This window comes from Barbatula barbatula, assembly GCF_947034865.1.
Source record: "Barbatula barbatula genome assembly, chromosome: 10".
Lineage (NCBI taxonomy): Eukaryota > Metazoa > Chordata > Actinopteri > Cypriniformes > Nemacheilidae > Barbatula > Barbatula barbatula.
In genome coordinates, this window is record NC_136773.1 from 17053842 (window position 1) to 17070540 (window position 16699).

Genomic DNA, 16699 nt, shown 5'->3' on the forward strand with positions numbered 1-16699 from the left:
TAACCGGATATTGTTTACGTTCTGCAGGGCGTTAGGGCGGGACTTCCGCCCGTTCGAGCCGTGGCTAAGCTCGCTGATTGGCCACATTTGAAAAATCAGTCTCTGACGAAGAATAGAGGGAACGTTTGAACTTCGTATTTTATGCGCAGACGAGAAGGCAGTGGCGTTTTGAATTTAAACAAAACACCTCAACATGATCAGACAAGCGTAAGTACTTTATTTATATTTAACGTTTATTAAACTTCTGAATTGTTAAAAGTATGCTTTTAGTCGTCTGCTTATTAACATAAACACATTTGTTTTACGCGGAAGACGTTGACCGGTGGCCGTGTTTTAGCAGACGTTGCTAACTATTGTAACCCATTCACTACCCTTTTGCCTAGGTTTATTTATCTACTGGTTTTGAGCTTTTCAGCTTTAAATATATTGCTCGCTTTTTCAAATTTGGATTGCTAACTGTAAATGTTTGTGTTTCTAAGCAGTTAAATGATAATACAATAATACAGCGATCAAGTACGGTCTGTTTGAGTACTTCGTTAAAAACAGTGCTTCAATTGCAAAGAACGATCGACCAACTCATGCAAAACCATGCATGTTGCTCGTTAGTGTAACTATTAATGTAACTTACAGTTTGACGCTTTAAATGACAACTTTACATAATAAGTTTTGTTCCGGAGAATCTGCTTCACTGTAACGTTGTTTAATAAACGTATTCTCCTACTTGGCTTTTTGTTGACTCTGCAAATGGATGTGATATCCAATACCGCTAATTCAAGCTGGGAAAGTTACATTGAACACACTCGTTGTGGAAATGGTGTCTAATTTGTTGTTTTTGTAATAGGAAGGGCAAGACCCCCCGCCGCCCTCCCCTGAAAAAGCCATCCAACAACCAGAAGGACCCCGTTGGAGTATGTCATGTGCTATATTCGCATTAAAAGCGACACAATCATGCTAAATGAAGCTCATTTGAAATATATTGGTAAAATGTAGTGCTCAAAGCTATGACATTAGTTATTTGTCATTTGTGTTTGGCAGGTCTATTGTCGTGTGCGACCTCTGGGTACAGAAGATGAGGAATGCTGTATTGAGGTCATAAGCAAAACCACAATACAGTTGCATGCGCCGGATGGGCTCAAAGCCAACAGGAATGGTGAATTCAAGGAGGTTAGTCATTTTTGTGGAATGCACTTTTTTTGGGGGTGATCTTTGCGTTTCTTTCCATACTATCTCTTACTACCTGTTGATCTGCTTAATTTAATGGCATTTTTTATTTCAGACACAATACTCGTTTAAAAAAGTGTTTGGAATCAAGACCACACAGAGAGAGTTATACGAAGATGTTGCCAAACCTCTTGTGGAGGACCTTATTCACTGTAAAAATGGTAATAGAAATAAGCTTATTTTACTGACTTTGATGTAATATGAAGACACTTGACTGACAGACAGCAATTTATTTTTCTCGCCCAACAAGGTCTGTTGTTCACCTATGGTGTCACTGGTAGTGGTAAAACACATACAATGACTGGTTCTCCGGGTCAGGGGGGACTGCTTCCACGTTCACTCGACATGATCTTCAACAGCATCAGTCCCTACCAGGCCAAGAGATATGTGAGCATGTTTGTCAATTTTTCTTTTGTTTAATTGTTTGGGTAACGGCAAATCCTTCAACCACGGTAAACTGTTATCAGGTTTTCAAGCCTGATGATAAAAATGGCATGGAGGTCCAAAATCAAGTGGATGCACTCCTGGACCGACAGAAGCGAGACAGTCAGACAAATGTACCCAAGACCCCAACCACAAGGTTATTTCCAGTTATCAAATCAAGCTTGTGCCTAAAAGTTCTTTTTAGATTGAATGTATTGGTTTTAAATGTTTTCTGGATTTGCAGGCGAATAGACCCAGAATTTGCTGACATGATCAGCCCAGAAGAGGCTTTTAGGGCTGATGGAGTGGATGAAGATAGCAGCTACAGTGTCTTTGTCTCTTACATTGAAATCTACAACAATTACATCTATGATCTCCTGGAAGAGACTCCATTTGACCCAATAAAGCCAAAGTAAGTTGCTTTATTGTGATAATTGGTGTTGACTAGATTTCAACAACTGACTTCGTTGAAATAAATAGCTTGCTATTTCATTGTGCACCCTGTTTGTCTTCTGTATTCTCTCACTTTTGAAAACTGTCTTTGGTACAAGCATATTTTTATGGTGTATAAAAAATAACTTTTTATCATTAGTTGTGTAGATTTTTACTGACCATGGATATGATGCTGATTATATAAAGTACTTGAAAATTGACAAAATTGTCACAGTTCTAAAAATAAGAACACGTTAGCCAATAATGGCAGTAAATATTACTGATGTTCACAAAATGGACAAATTTCTACCATGTAATTTGCATGGCCAATATAACAGTCTGGAAGGTTATGTTTATAAACTTAGTTTATAGATACATTTTTGTTTCTTTATTAGGTGGAATGGTGTAGGCACACCTCTGCGAAACAACACTGAGTTCATGTACGTGGCCAGTGGAATCCATTCTGAGACAGACTTGCTGCCTATAATCATTCTTTTCTTTGATTGTGTAGCTGTTGTGCACGTCCTCTGCCTTTTTGTTTTCAAGTGCTTTTAGGAAATCTGCATCTGCTTTGTCTTGGCTTTGTGTCTTGTGCTTTGTTTTAGTTGCCGGTAGGCGTCTGTGCTGTATCTGTGCTTTATTGCAACAGGATTATCAAAAGCTTGAATTTAATTTTTCAGACCACCACAATCCAAACTACTGCGTGAAGATCAAAATCACAACATGTATGTGGCAGGGTGTACTGAGGTGGAAGTCAAGTCAACTGAGGAAGCTTTTGAAGTCTTTTGGAGAGGTGAGCTGATGTTTTCTTTCAAGGAACAGTTCACCAAAAAAGCATCGAGTTGTTCCAAATCTGTATACATTTCTTTTTGTTTTGACAAAGAAAGATATTTGGAAGATTGCTTGTAACCAAATAGTTCTTGGCCACCATTGACTACAATGTTAGAAAAAAATGACAATGGTAGTCAAAAGTGCCCCAGAACCGTTTTTTCAGAATTTGTCCTACTATGGTGGACAAGAACAAAGAGTTTGGTTATAAGTATTCTTCCAAATATCTTGCTCTGTGAACTGTTCCTTTTAAGTTTGTTCATTTTACATGCAGTGTTCTTATGAAATTGTGTGCTGAATACAGGTCAAAAGAAACGGAGGATCGCTAACACGCAGTTAAACCGTGAGTCCAGCCGCTCTCACAGTGTGTTCATTATTAAACTGGCACAAGCGCCCCTGGATGCAGATGGAGACAATGTGCTACAGGTACCTGTATCCTGAGTAATGTTTGGTTAAGAAAAAAATTCTTCACTTTCAAAGAAACTTTAAAATGGCTCAAGTTTACATTGAACGTTAAAGTTTGGGCTTACTGCATGTGTAATACTTTGTTAACACAGTGGTAGTATAGGGAATTTAACCTTATTTAACTTGTTCAGGATAAGAATCAGGTGAATGTGAGCCAGCTGTGTCTGGTGGATCTGGCTGGCAGTGAACGCACCAGCAGAACCCGGGCAGAGGGCAGCCGTCTTCGTGAAGCAGGTCAGATACTAAATTAAAATTTTCTCCCTTTTTGTGCCAATGTTTGTATGTTTTACGGCTACAATGTTTTTGTTTATAGGTAACATCAATCAATCTTTAATGACTCTGCGCACATGTATCGAAGTACTGAGAGAGAACCAGATGTGTGGCACGAACAAGGTTTGTGTGAATTTTATACAACATCCATGACCGTCTAAAAACATGTTTAACATTTGAGATACTATCCTCTCTGTTCTCAGATGGTTCCATACAGAGATTCTAAAGTAACCCATCTATTCAAAAACTACTTTGACGGGGAGGGCAAAGTGAGAATGGTAGTCTGTGTCAATCCTAAAGCTGATGATTATGAGGAGACCCTGGTAAGCAAAATCTGCAAAAGATACTAATACACTTTTTTTATTTAATCTTGTGCATGTTAGTTTATAATCTGACATTTGTGTTTCGTAATTGTCTGCCTGTAGCTGGTGATGCGCTTCGCTGAGATGACTCAGGAGGTGGAGGTCGCCCGGCCTGTTGACAGACCCATTTGTGGCTTTGCTGCTGGCCGTAGACAAAGGAACCAGGTCTTTAAAGAGGAGCTGACCCGGAGGTTAGAAGAGCGTGGTGGCCCTGTCAATGGAGGTATTTCTCTTCTGAAGTTCTTTACCCATATCGCTCTAACTCTTCTACTCTATCCATCTTCAAAACACAGTTGAAAATATACTTGTTTGAAATGTATTATCAATAATCTTTTTTACTGTATATTTATTTATTTGTTTCAAACTGTATTTTGCTTCAGTGGTCATTGTAAAGCGACCTTGCGCTTGTGGAAAGGAGCCATATAAAAATAAACTGCTGCTTTCCTTGTTTCAAGTCTGTTTTAATTTTTACTTGTGATTGTGTGCTTTGCAGAGTCTACAACACTAAGTCAGCTCCTGCTGTCCTTTCCATCACTGCCTCCCTGTGAAATCGGCGGTCCTAATGATGATATTACTCTACCCAGACTCATAGAAGCCTTGGAGAAAAGGCATAAGATTCGCCAGATGATGGTTGACGAGTACAATAAAACTGGTAATGTCTCTATTACTATTAATTTTAATACTAAAACGTTTATGACTTTCAAGCAAAAAGTTTTCATATTTTTTACCTTCCGTTTCAGCCAACATGCTCAAATCCATGCTTCAAGAGCAGGATGGTAATCTTGTCGCCAAGGAGAACTTCATCAGCGAGCAGCATGGCCGACTTGGCGAAAAAGACAAAATGATTCAGAACCAGAAGAATGAGATTGATCGTCTGGAAAAGAAATCGAAAATGCTGGAATACAAGGTAATGGCTCATGTGGTAATAAAAGTTCAAAGAAATTAAGTTGCACTCCCTACACAAACCAGGTTGCAAAAAACATGCTTGCCAAACATGGCATGAGTTGCTTGCAGGTATGCAAAAGTATACTAGTTTAGTTATTGATTCTGAATGGAAAATTGATTGTGATGCTGAATGCTCATTTGAATAGTGTTTTTGTTTCAAGAATCCTTGACTAATTGGGGTAAAAAAAGAAATGTTAAATAGTGGTTGAATTGCTTGAATGCATATATTGGTTTCTTCTGTGCAGATTGACATCTTGCAGAAAACCTCCAACATACACGAGGAGGACAAGCGAACTCTACAGCATGAACTTGAGAGCAGAGAACAGCGGCTACAGAGGGAACTGTCTGATAAGAGACGCATGGAATCACGAATGCAGGGAATCGTCTGTGACACAAAGCTGAAGTGGGAGAAGGAGTGTGTGAGTATCAATAGTGCTGTTTACACCATACATTCATTCTATCCTTTTACTAAGTCCTTTGAAGAAATGCTGCATCTTAAATGCTAAATCAGATTTTTGCATTTGGTTGTTTTGCCTGGGTCCATAGAGCCTCTTTATTTGTGTGTGTGCAGGAGAGACGGGTAAATGCCAAGCAGCTTGAGATGCAGAACAAACTCTGGGTGAAGGATGAGAAACTGAAACAGCTCAAAGCCATCGTGACCGAGGGAAAATCTGAAAACAGACAGCCACAACGGCCCTCCAGAGAAAAGGACAAAGTGCCCCCCAAGAGATCCGCCTCCCCAACGCCGGTTCCTGTACGTTTAACTGACATGCGTTTCTAGTCCGCTTGAACTGTAACTTCATGTCTAACCTACTACACAAGCCTTCGTCTTTGCATGGTCTGCTGTGCAGTGCGTGTAAATGCTCGCCGCACTTGATGTTTGTGTTTTTAATGTTGTAAATGCTGTTTTTAATGTGATGCATGCAAACCGTGTGTAATAATCCGATGCCTGCAGTCTTCCTACAATAGCTCCCAGTCATCGCTCTCTTCTTTGGAGCCCATTTATAACTTCTCTCGGATGGTCAGGCCAGATCCTTCCTCCCCCAGACCAGGCAGTGTTTCTGTGGCCTCCTGCATCTCCGAGTGGGAGCAGAGAGTACCACAGTGTCCCAGACAGGGTAGCCAGTCACCTCCAGACAGTAGGAAGAGAGTTCAGGGCCTTCCCAACAGTCTTGGCAGGAGGAGAGGCAGGTGCTGGGCCAGAGAACATGAGGTGCCTGCCCAGCCAGCAGATTTTGAAGCTGATCACATGGTCAGTGGAGTATCTTGCTGTAGTTAGGTAGAGTTTCATCGAATTAAAATAGCCAATGCTTGATACAGATCTTTGATCAGTTTCTCAGCTGAATCAAGTGTTACGTTTACAATCTGTATGTAAAATAACTGATGGATGTGCTGCTTATTTGAACTTCATGTAATCGTTTGATTGCTGTTGTGCACTTTTAGACAAATAAATTGTTTAAATCTTCTTGGTTATTATCTGTTACTCTTGAGCTTAACACAACAGTGCTATGTATGACAATGAAAGATTGCTTAGCTGAGTGTGTTCAGCCAAATTAATGCTTGTGTTCTGATACTTAGTTTGTGTTGCAGATACACTAACACACTAACGCTTCAACAGGCTTTAAGACCGTCTCCTGTTTGTCTGACTCTGCTTGTGTTTTAATTGAATAGACTGTGCCGCCAGTTCGGCCTCTACACAGACGCTCGCACTCCGCAGGTGGGGAGAGGTGGGTAGATCACAAACCCACCACTAATGTGGACCTGGATACACTCATGCAGCCAAACCTCCCCAACGCCATCAAAGTGACTGCTGCAAGTGAGAAAGCTCTCTCCAAGTGTGACAAGTATGTTCTGACTCACCAGGAAGTGGCCTCGGATGGGGAGATTCAGACCAAGCTAATCAAAGTAAGCTCCTCTTGCTCGATAAGATGGCTAAAGTGGGTTTGATTTTCTGAAGGTTGTTTTAGAATGTTAAATCTTTTGCTTTTCTTCAGGGTGAGGTTTTTAAAACTAGAGGAGGAGGACAGTCCGTTCAATTCACGGATATTGAAACCCTGAAGCAAGAAAGTCCTGTTTCAGCCAGGTGATTAGATTTTATTTTTAATTTGATCTGTTTCTGACCCTTCACAGGAGGGTGGAGGCCATAAATATTTAGCTTTTTTAGGTGGATGGTCAAATGAACTGCTGTGTGTTTTGTCTTTAGCCGCAAGAGACGATCATCCGAGTCTGGCCCTTCACATGAGGGTGAGCGTATGGATGGAGACTGGACCGATGTGGAGACGAGGGTAAGATATATATATATATATATATTTACATAATTTTTCCTAATACTTTGTAGACCAGTTGCATCTGTATTTGGCATCCTAGTGATGCATGTCTTATTTTCTGACTCTGTGTTCTCTAGTGCTCTGTGGCTGTTGAGATGAGAGCTGGCTCAAATCTGGGACCTGGATACCAGCACCATGGATATCCAAAGTAAGCTACAGTTTTAAATATTACAGTTATGTCCTTGGTCACACAGGTTACTGACTGTAACTTACTGTTTTGCAGACGCAAGAAGCCTTAAGTTTGCCGTCGCATTGCCATCACAGACGAGTCATTTTCTATTGTAGCCTCTCATCACTGTGTGCTATAGCAAATTCACTTTATAATATTTAACTTTTTAAAATGCGTTTTATATGTAAAAAAAACTGTTTTATAATCTACACAATTTCACCAAAGCTGTTTATGTACTGCATTTTCTAGTGTTTTTGTGTCAAATTCAGGTTTCACGTAAATGTCTTTTGGGTGGGCTTTAAAACACATGCTGCAAATGTTTTATTTTCTAGCTGTCACTTAAGCACATCAAGTATTTGCATACTTGCATACATGTGTTTTTAAGATATTAACTTTTTCGTGCTCTATTTTGCATTTGGGCAGTTAGGAAAATCCAAGCATTTGCTGGGTTCTTGAAAAATCTTTTAGGGAATATAGTCATTCTTATGACTTTTAGTACAAGTAGGCAGCACCTTGGAGATGCACTCTTTACATTGTATTTCTCACTTGTATTATATTGCTGAAAACAAATTGTTAATAAACAGCATTTGATGCTCAACATGGTCTGTGTAGTGACGGTTTAATTGTTTTTATATACATTAGTAATGAAAATAAGATTCATTTTGTTCATATTGTTTTTTTGTCCAACTTTGCAAGCTTTTTGGAGCCTCTGATGTTTTTAAAAAAACAGTAGATGGCAGCAGTGTGTAACTTTAAATTATTCAGAATCCTTTTCAGGCGACGCAAATCACTGGCATGTCTGTCTTAGTGATTGTATTATGATCTTCTTTCTGATAAAGGGACACATGTCTTTTATAGCCATAAATATTTAATTTTAGGGGTGGTTTTCAAACAAGACTTATTTTGACAAACAAGTGGCCACGCCCCAAACTCACGTCATTGGTCGATGCAGTTCACATGATTAACAACGTTTTTATAAGCATTGAAACCCAAAAATGTTTTTAATCTCCGTTCGTAAAAGAATCGAAAAATAATTTGACTTATTCCTAAAATAATTAATATTTAGATTTTTTACTGTACTCTGTTTATATTGGTAAAACAAGACCTTAATTTAGTCCACACATTTACTTGAAACCAAGATTAACACTCCAAAACATTAGTGTATGAAAATGATTAGTCTATTGATTCATTCGGTTTATTTTAGTATTTCCTTTTTGTTCAGAAGTTGTATTATCTTAATCCTGTTAAGAATATACAACGACCTTTCGTGCTGGTGACCACATGATTTCCTAGGCATGTCAATATACAATTCTTAAATCTAGTGGAAATGAATCTGTTTGGATTACGGAACCGTATTTACTAAATAAATAACATATCAAATCCGGCTTAGCGTCATCGAAATGCGGTCAAAGCCACAGCTCACACAGGCCTGACGTAAACATGCCAGACGATGCTACGCTTGTTACTGAAATCACCCGCTGCTGTTTTGTGTTGTAGCCAACATGACCTCAAGTGACGGGTATGACAGAAGACTGTAAGTACCACAGATTCAAAAGCTTAGCTGTGTTGAAACACTTGATGTGGTCTGTCATTATTTTCACCCAACTTGGCACCGAAAAGGAAAAAGACTGGGGTGTATTAAACTATGGAATTGAGCGTTGGGTTTGATGAAACGGGAAATAATACAATCACATTCTCACAAAGATACAGTGTCTAAATGATTTTTCTAGGTAAATTACTTTGGGGATTAGAATCAACCTGTATAAATCTATTATTATTATTTTATATTTAACTTCAAAGTGAGTCGCTCATTTCTTACAAAAAACCCCAATAGATCAGTTTTAGTTGTTGGGAGAGCAGAACATGGGCCTTGTCTCTCCATCAACTCCACAGCTGAAGGTAGATATCTCATCTGCCTCTCTGACTCAATTTCAATTTGGAGGCACTAGAGAGTGACAAAAATGGAGCACCTGGTAGAGAGAGGGTCAAGGGCTCCAAACGGTGTGCAGACATTAAACTCACTTGTGCAACCCATCAAGTGCTCTGCTTTTTGACCATACACCGCTTGATGAGCCACACCACCATATAATCATTTGCCTCACCAACCCGTTGCTCAAGCAGCGAGAATGTTATGTTGTGATGGAATTTAAGATTACTGCTTCAGGATTATGAGCCAGGAGAAAGAGAGACTACCACTCAAGGAGCTCATCTAGAAATACAATATATAGCGGTCTTCAAAGAAAATGCTTAGATCAATCACTTACACAAGCCTGGTTGTAGTGAAAGACACTATAGCACTCAATAGATTAAAACCTTTACCGTTACTGTGAGTTTATTGATTTATGCCTGCTGTCGGTTTGAAAAGCAATTTTAATGCATCTTTATTTACAATAAAGGTAAAAAGGCATATATAGCTAATTATATAAGTGTTGCTTTATCTTTAAGAGCTTAGTTCACCCAAAAACGAAACCCTGTCTTAATTTATTCACCAAGTTTTTTCTAAATCTGTATTAATTTCTTTGCTCTTATGAACACAGGGAAGTCCATTTGCTTGTAACCAAACAGTTCTTGGCCACCATTGACTACCACAGTTTTGTTGAACACACAAAAAAACATATTTTGAAGAATGTCAATGGTGGCCAAGAACTGCTCGGTTTCTAGAGAACAAACAATGTACAAAGAAACCTGTTGAAAAAAGGATTATGCACTGGCAGAAAATTACCAGTAGATTTTCCTTTAAGGACATTTCCGTTAATGCTAAAATGTAATTTAATGCTGTGCAAAATGTAAAATACAGGTAAAACAACAGTTTTACAAAAAAAAATTCCTTCATATTAATACAGTATATTGTGCCCTACTTTTACAGATTTTGTTTTAAAGTGTACACTCTTAAACATAAAGGTGCTTTAAAGGTGCTTCACAGTGATGCCATAGAAGAACCATTTTTGGTTCCACAAAGAACCATCTCGTTCTTACCTTTTTATAATCTGACAAACCTTTTGTGAAACAGAAAGGTTCTTCAGATGTTAAAGGTTCTTTATGGAACCGAAATGTTCTCCGATGGCATTGAAGAACCTTTTGAAGCACCTTAAGAGTTTAGAGATATTCCTCTGCAACACCCAGACACTGTGTGAGGAGAAAATATTTGTGCATTTTTGAATTTTGCTAGAATTATCATTTTTATAGTTTAAAGGGATAGTTCACCCAAAAAGGAAAATTCTGTCATCATTTCATCAACCTCGTTTCATTTCAAACCTGTATGACTTTTCGATCTTACGCAGAACACAAACTAAGATATTTTGAAGAATGTTGTTATCCGGCACCCATCCACTTTCATTGGTTTTGTGAACATATAACAGAAGTCAATGGGTGCCACGGCTGTTCGGTTACCAACTTTCTTCAAAATATCTACTTTTGTGTTTTGCAGAAGAAAGAAGGTCAATACAGGTTTAAAATGAGAGTGAATAAATAATGACAGAATTCTCATTTTTGAGTGAACTATCACTTTAAGCGAAAAGGAAAGCCACCATTTAAATTGTATTCCATTAGCAATAAAATATTTTGCGATAAAACTAATTGGATCAATGCAGAGGAGGACTGCTTAGCTGAATGCAACAGCCTTCATTTGACTACTTTTCAGGTTTTTTCTTGTTGTTGTAAATAATAAAGTGAAAGTAATTCTCTATTTAAGTGCTTAACCTGCAGAATACACAATAAAGAATCTAAACGTTCTAGAGAGAATGCTGGAGAACTTGCTGCTTGAATTCACACTGTTAATTAGTCAGCCTGGCTTATCGAAATAAATGACTGTATGCTTTATCTACTATTTGGATGATTAATTCGTTCAGAGTCTTTTTTTTTGTCCTCTGTGAGTCTATCGCTTTGCACAGGAGAAATGGACTCGCAAAATAATTTGTGTTAAGGCAGCCTTCTAATGAGCTTCTCGCACCTTTTTCCCGCCACGTTGAACCATTACACATGCAAATTACTCCACGTTAATTCCATGCATGTATGTAATCAGTCTGCATGCTCTCTTTTTGCCCCTTATTTATTCATTTGAAATAAATATTCGGTGTAGCATTAATTATACCTCTTCCATTTCACACCCGAGTCTCAGAAAATCTTTCCCTTCATCTGTTTGTGTCTGTTGACTTTTGATCTGTGTTTGATCTGATGTGTAAACCAGGTGTCCTTGAGCATCACGGCCTGTCGGGTCACGTCAGGTGTCTCCGGCGCGCAGGCTGTTGCTGTTTTCCCATGTTTGGGTGATGTTATGTATTATGGACGCGCTCGGGGAGTGGATTGTCAACACTTAGTGTTTGGCTTTGTACGGTGGAAACCTTCCTTCGGATCCTGTAAACAGGGCTACAGTGCCGACTCCATTAATCATTTAACCATGCTAAAAGTCAGGCTGGTTATGGTGGTCGACTAAGGCCTACTAACCATTTAGCTGAATTAGCTTGAGGGGGGGGTCTTTTTTCCTGCACTACTTCATCTCTCATATCACGATGGCACCATCCCCTCAGGGCCAATGAGGTTTAGAAGGACATGTTGTGGTTCGTAGGGGCTGAACCACAGATGAGGCTGCCCTTTAAAGGCCCATATACCTATCTAGACGTGTCCTGGGGAGCAGTCACTGACATTAAAACTCAATTAGTGGACGACTGCGTAAATACTGCATGAGCACTGTGCTTTACTAATGAAGGCCCAGAGCAGGGCTCCCGCTCTACATCTGGATACGTTGGCAGTGTGGCTGCCTGCGAGGGAGCGTGTCAGTCCGAAGGGAGGTTAAAATGCAGATGAGTGTTGACAGCTGGGTGCAATTGTCATTCAGTGCGTTTTGTGCCCTCCCTGAGGTCTCATCTCGCTTTACCGTGGTGCTTCACTCCTCTTTAGCTCCTGAACATCTTCACGCATACCAATACGAAGGGTAAATTAAGATACGAGCTGCATTTTAATCCAATAGGTCAGTCTATTTTGACTCATCCTTAGGCGCTTTTAGAGAAGGACTTAAAATGCGTTCTTTATAGTCGTTGGCCAAGTGGCTGCTGCATGCTTTTATTTTGAACTTTTTCATTTGGATGTTGTGTAACAGATAAAGATGTAAATGTAACACTTTTACCTCCTATGTGGTTCATCTAATCTTTAATGGTTGAATACTTTGTAATGGAGCTAATGGAGGCCAACCAGCACTGTCCAATGTATAAATGTTTTGGAGGATGTATTGACAGAAATGCTATATAAAATACAAACTTGTCTTTAGAGGTGGATAAGACCTTACATAATGAAGTGTTATGATTTTATTACTTTAGAATGAGTTATTTATATCTATATACACAGCAGGTACATACCCTTGTGTGAAATTGACCATGTTGTTTCTACAGTTGTCTTAAACGGACAAACTGCTCTACCGAGCGCATTTCGTAAATACAGATTCTGGGAAGAAGCGAAAACGTGACTACATCTTTGTCCTGTGTCAGCCACCGTAGTGCTTCGAAAATGAGGGAAGGGGTGGAGTAGGATGTTGGTTGCAATTCGCAGCCTTTCCGCTAGATGCTGCTAAATTTAATACACTGGACCTTTATAAGAGGAATTTTATAATCTAGCGGGAATCCCCCCAAAACGTTTAAAAGAAAAAGATAATGGACATCTTCCAGTAAAAGCAACCTATGACATAAGTGGTTTCCACAGAATAAATATATTTTTATGCAGATCACAACACAAGGATGAATGAGCTGTTCCTTTTTTTTCCATTAGGGTCTTTGTTTCTGACAGTGCTTTAACCGACTGCAGCTGTCTGTTGTTTTGTTCCTTGAATCCTCACGCTTGTGCTCTCACACTCTAACTGGCTGTGACCTCGCAGCGGTGACAGTCTGCCAGATCTGATTTCCGTTGACTCGCTTTGCTGTGACCACTGCGAGTCCTTCACAGAGACGTATAGTTACATGGGTTGTTGGTTTTGTTCAATCGCACAGTTGTGCAGTGCTGGGAAGCCACATTAAAAATCATATCGCATGTCAAACAAACTGCCCTTTTGATAAAGTAGCTGACTATACTGCATGCTATTAGGAAAAATTGCTGACTATTTAAAGCTTCTTAAATAGGATTTTTTCATGGTCTCGGTACATGATACAACAACAAATAAATAAAAAATATTATCAGAAAAAAGAGATGCTGCTAGAGAACATCCTTAATATTCTGATTGATGACTCATTGAATCCTTTTTTTCAGTTCATTGGTCCTAAAGTGTTTAGGGATCGCACTCGGTGTAAATCTGGCCTATATTGGCTGTATAGTCTGTGAGGAATGAAAATCTGTTATTGCCAAAACATGATTTGTATGTTGTGGCATGCAGGTATTTTTTTACTTTTATCAAACTAAATATTGAAAAGTAAGACCCTGGAGGTTAGATACACAGCTGTAGTCTTTCAAGAGCATCTTGTCTCTTCCACTTTGTTCTTGTTTTCACGAGGAGCCGTTCTGTAAACACAGACTTTGAAGGGACCCGTCATGCTGGCTGTCGAGCTACAGGTGTGAGCACATTGTTCATTGACGGGTCATTTCAATTATCTGTGGTGGCAAGAATACAAAAGAAACAAAAAAAATCACAATGTTATTTGGATTTGTCTTATCTGATGGTTTGGGAACAAGGCCTAAAAGACATCTGTGGTAGGGAGATGAGATCAGTGCTGGCAAGCATGACATCACGGTAATGACAGACTAGCAGTGTACCTCCACTTTTACATCTTTCTATTCATTATGGCATTCAAATATTGCCTTTTTAGTACATTATCAGGATATCGGGATATAAGCAGTAAGTGATGCTCAAGTTGTTTAGGAACTCATGACATAAGTGGAATTAGTTCCAGTTCGCCAATGCATGTCGGTTTTAATTGAGGCAAATTTTTCAATTGTTGTAAATCCAGCATTTTTACACCTTTCACTTCGAGTGTTGGTCTGAGAGCAAGGCAGTTGGCCAAGAGACCAAGCTGCTGTTTAGGAGCATTTGTATTTGAGCCGGGCGGGCCTGGTCCCCACTAATCCCTCTTAGGTCATCCATCGTATCACTCTTACCCGGCTCTCCACATGATCAATACACAATACATCAAAGGTTAGATGGAGGTGGCCCTATTCTTTGAAGCCGTGTGTGTAGAGCTGGATTTGCTGAGCTAACATCGTCCAGAGAAGCCACCTTTTGATTGAGCTTGTTTGGCCGGAGCTACTTCTGTTTGCCGAGGGGCAGAGGAGAATCTAATGAAGAGCGGCCAATGTCTCTCTGTTACCTGTCCTCTCTGTCAAATACAATACAGGCCACCACTAGACACTTTTGTCCACTGGACACATTCCATGTCGCCAACCTATATTTATTTGAGCATGTTGGTTCATTTGTGTATCATTTAATGAGTTAATGTAAATTTTAAATGCCTATCTGATGATGTGTATTTGTTATGAAAGGAATATTTGGTGGGAAATATGCTATAGAAATAATTTCGAATTGAACTGTTTATACACTTAGGTCCAAAGGTTTTGAAGAATGCATCATTTCATGTGCTAAAAGCAAGGTGTCAGTTTTACTTGATTGTTCATTTGTTAAATATCTTTTATATGTTGAAAAATGTGACATTGCTTCTTTGTTTTAATTTCTTCTTACAATTTGATTTCCAGTTTTAAATGTAATTCTCAATGACAGATTTTCCTGTCTGGTTGTTTACATTTATATTTGGTTCTGACATCTTTGAAACTGAAGAACTGTGAATGTTGATAAGTCTGCATTGTTATGCAAGAAACTACCTGTCTAGTGAATGTGTATGCTCTGCCATCACAAATGACAGACATTTAAAGGAATTAATTCTAAATATCACAGAGGCGGCCTTGCCGAGTCAAGTTAAATAACAGTCACCTGAGCTGACACACACACAAAGCCATTTTAGATTATTTCTGTTTTCCTCCCGTCTAGATAGATAAACAGTTGACATAATGCATATGATCTCAAACGTCTCCTTAGAGGCCAAATGAAATACTTTTAAATGAGGAAACAACTGCCTATTTTACACGTACAACATATGCAATTTCTATAACATTTGTTGCATCATTCAAAGCATAAAGTAATGATTGTTCTAAAACATACAAATCTTTATTTGCTTGTACATATTCCCACTCTGAAATCACACCTTAATTAAGAATGTAGGTGTGTCTTGTCATGTTGAGAACTATTTCGACAGCATCATCAATATAAGTGAATTACTTATATCCCAACTGAATGTCCCGAGTCACCTTATTAATTTTAACATATTCAATTACTGAATGATTAGAAAATATACATTTTATTTTCAATTTACAATGGCTCTCAACCTTTTCAGGGTCGCCAGTCCCCCCCCTGAAAACCCATTTAAAGAACAGGTGCCGCCACTCATACTGTACATTGAGAAAAGATATATATATATATATATATATATATATATATATATATAAACTATATATGAAGAAGCAAAAAATACCTGTATATTGATCTCAAGAAATCAGATTATAAATGTGACAAACCTGCTGATATAAACAAAAGAAACCATCTCAGAAATTAATGGCTTCCTTTAAAATACCATTGTGAACCATTAGCTTTTTGCATTAAAACCATTACAGACTTGTAGTGTTTTGGGCATTATTCCAAAACGATTAATCTAACAGTTTGCGTATCATTGGTTTTAACACCAGTGAGAGTTTACTCGCAGACAGTGTGGTGTCATTTGGAAAAATAGCGCCTTGCATCTTTAATAACTGTCAACAGCTTTAAACAGCCGTTCAAGTTCAGAAATATATGAAGAGGCACTTTATTTACGCGCCACTCCCTTCACACGCACTCTGAACACATTGGGAGAGAGAGAGACTAGCGCTTATTCTGAAATTACAGTCTGATAGACAAACATACTTATATGATCTACCTGTTTCTTAAGATGATGTAGGTAATTGCTGCTGCTTCCTGAGTGGACGTCAAAGGCCTCTACCCTGTCAGCAATAGCATAGATGCTGGGCTGCTCTTGCTCACCTCCACTCTCCCTCTCTCTATCTTTCTCGTTCAGTCTCTCATTTGCATTATATATGCTTCATTTACCCTACACGGCTGAGTGGAAATATAACCTGAAGCCATTCAACAAAGCATGAACCAGGACCCAGCAGCAGTGAGGAGTGAGACCACTTACGTCCATGAGATGGCAGCACTTTCTTCAGCGTCTTTCATGTCTATCCTCATCTCTTCTCATTTC

General features: G+C 38.9%; 1 protein-coding gene across 4 annotated transcripts; it reads left to right on the top strand.

The window, feature by feature from the left end:
• The first annotated feature begins 5 nt into the window (after positions 1-5).
• On the top strand, positions 6-8047 carry kif23 (kinesin family member 23). Of its 4 annotated transcripts, XM_079466305.1 has the most exons (24): positions 105-207; positions 842-908; positions 1036-1164; positions 1277-1382; positions 1472-1608; positions 1689-1801; positions 1889-2056; positions 2472-2516; positions 2757-2869; positions 3209-3330; positions 3501-3603; positions 3683-3762; positions 3843-3962; positions 4065-4224; positions 4495-4653; positions 4742-4908; positions 5192-5365; positions 5518-5700; positions 5902-6198; positions 6618-6851; positions 6941-7029; positions 7150-7231; positions 7351-7421; positions 7497-8045. In XM_079466305.1, the coding sequence occupies exons 1-24, from the start codon at positions 194-196 to the stop codon at positions 7510-7512; spliced, it is 2949 nt and encodes a 982-aa protein (XP_079322431.1). In that variant the 5' UTR covers positions 105-193; the 3' UTR covers positions 7513-8045. The 4 variants fall into 4 exon arrangements, with proteins under 4 accessions (XP_079322430.1, XP_079322432.1, XP_079322431.1 ...); XM_079466306.1 differs by lacking the exon at positions 2472-2516 and having other exon boundaries at positions 90-207; XM_079466307.1 differs by lacking the exon at positions 5902-6198 and having other exon boundaries at positions 7497-8047.
• The last annotated feature ends 8652 nt before the right edge of the window (positions 8048-16699 follow it).

Coding starts and splice junctions, on each gene's coding strand:
- kif23 (XM_079466305.1), top strand. Junction 909..1,035: donor ACCAGAAGGACCCCGTTGGA/GTATGTCATGTG, acceptor TGTGTTTGGCAG/GTCTATTGTCGTGTGCGACC. Junction 4,225..4,494: donor TGGTGGCCCTGTCAATGGAG/GTATTTCTCTTC, acceptor TGTGCTTTGCAG/AGTCTACAACACTAAGTCAG.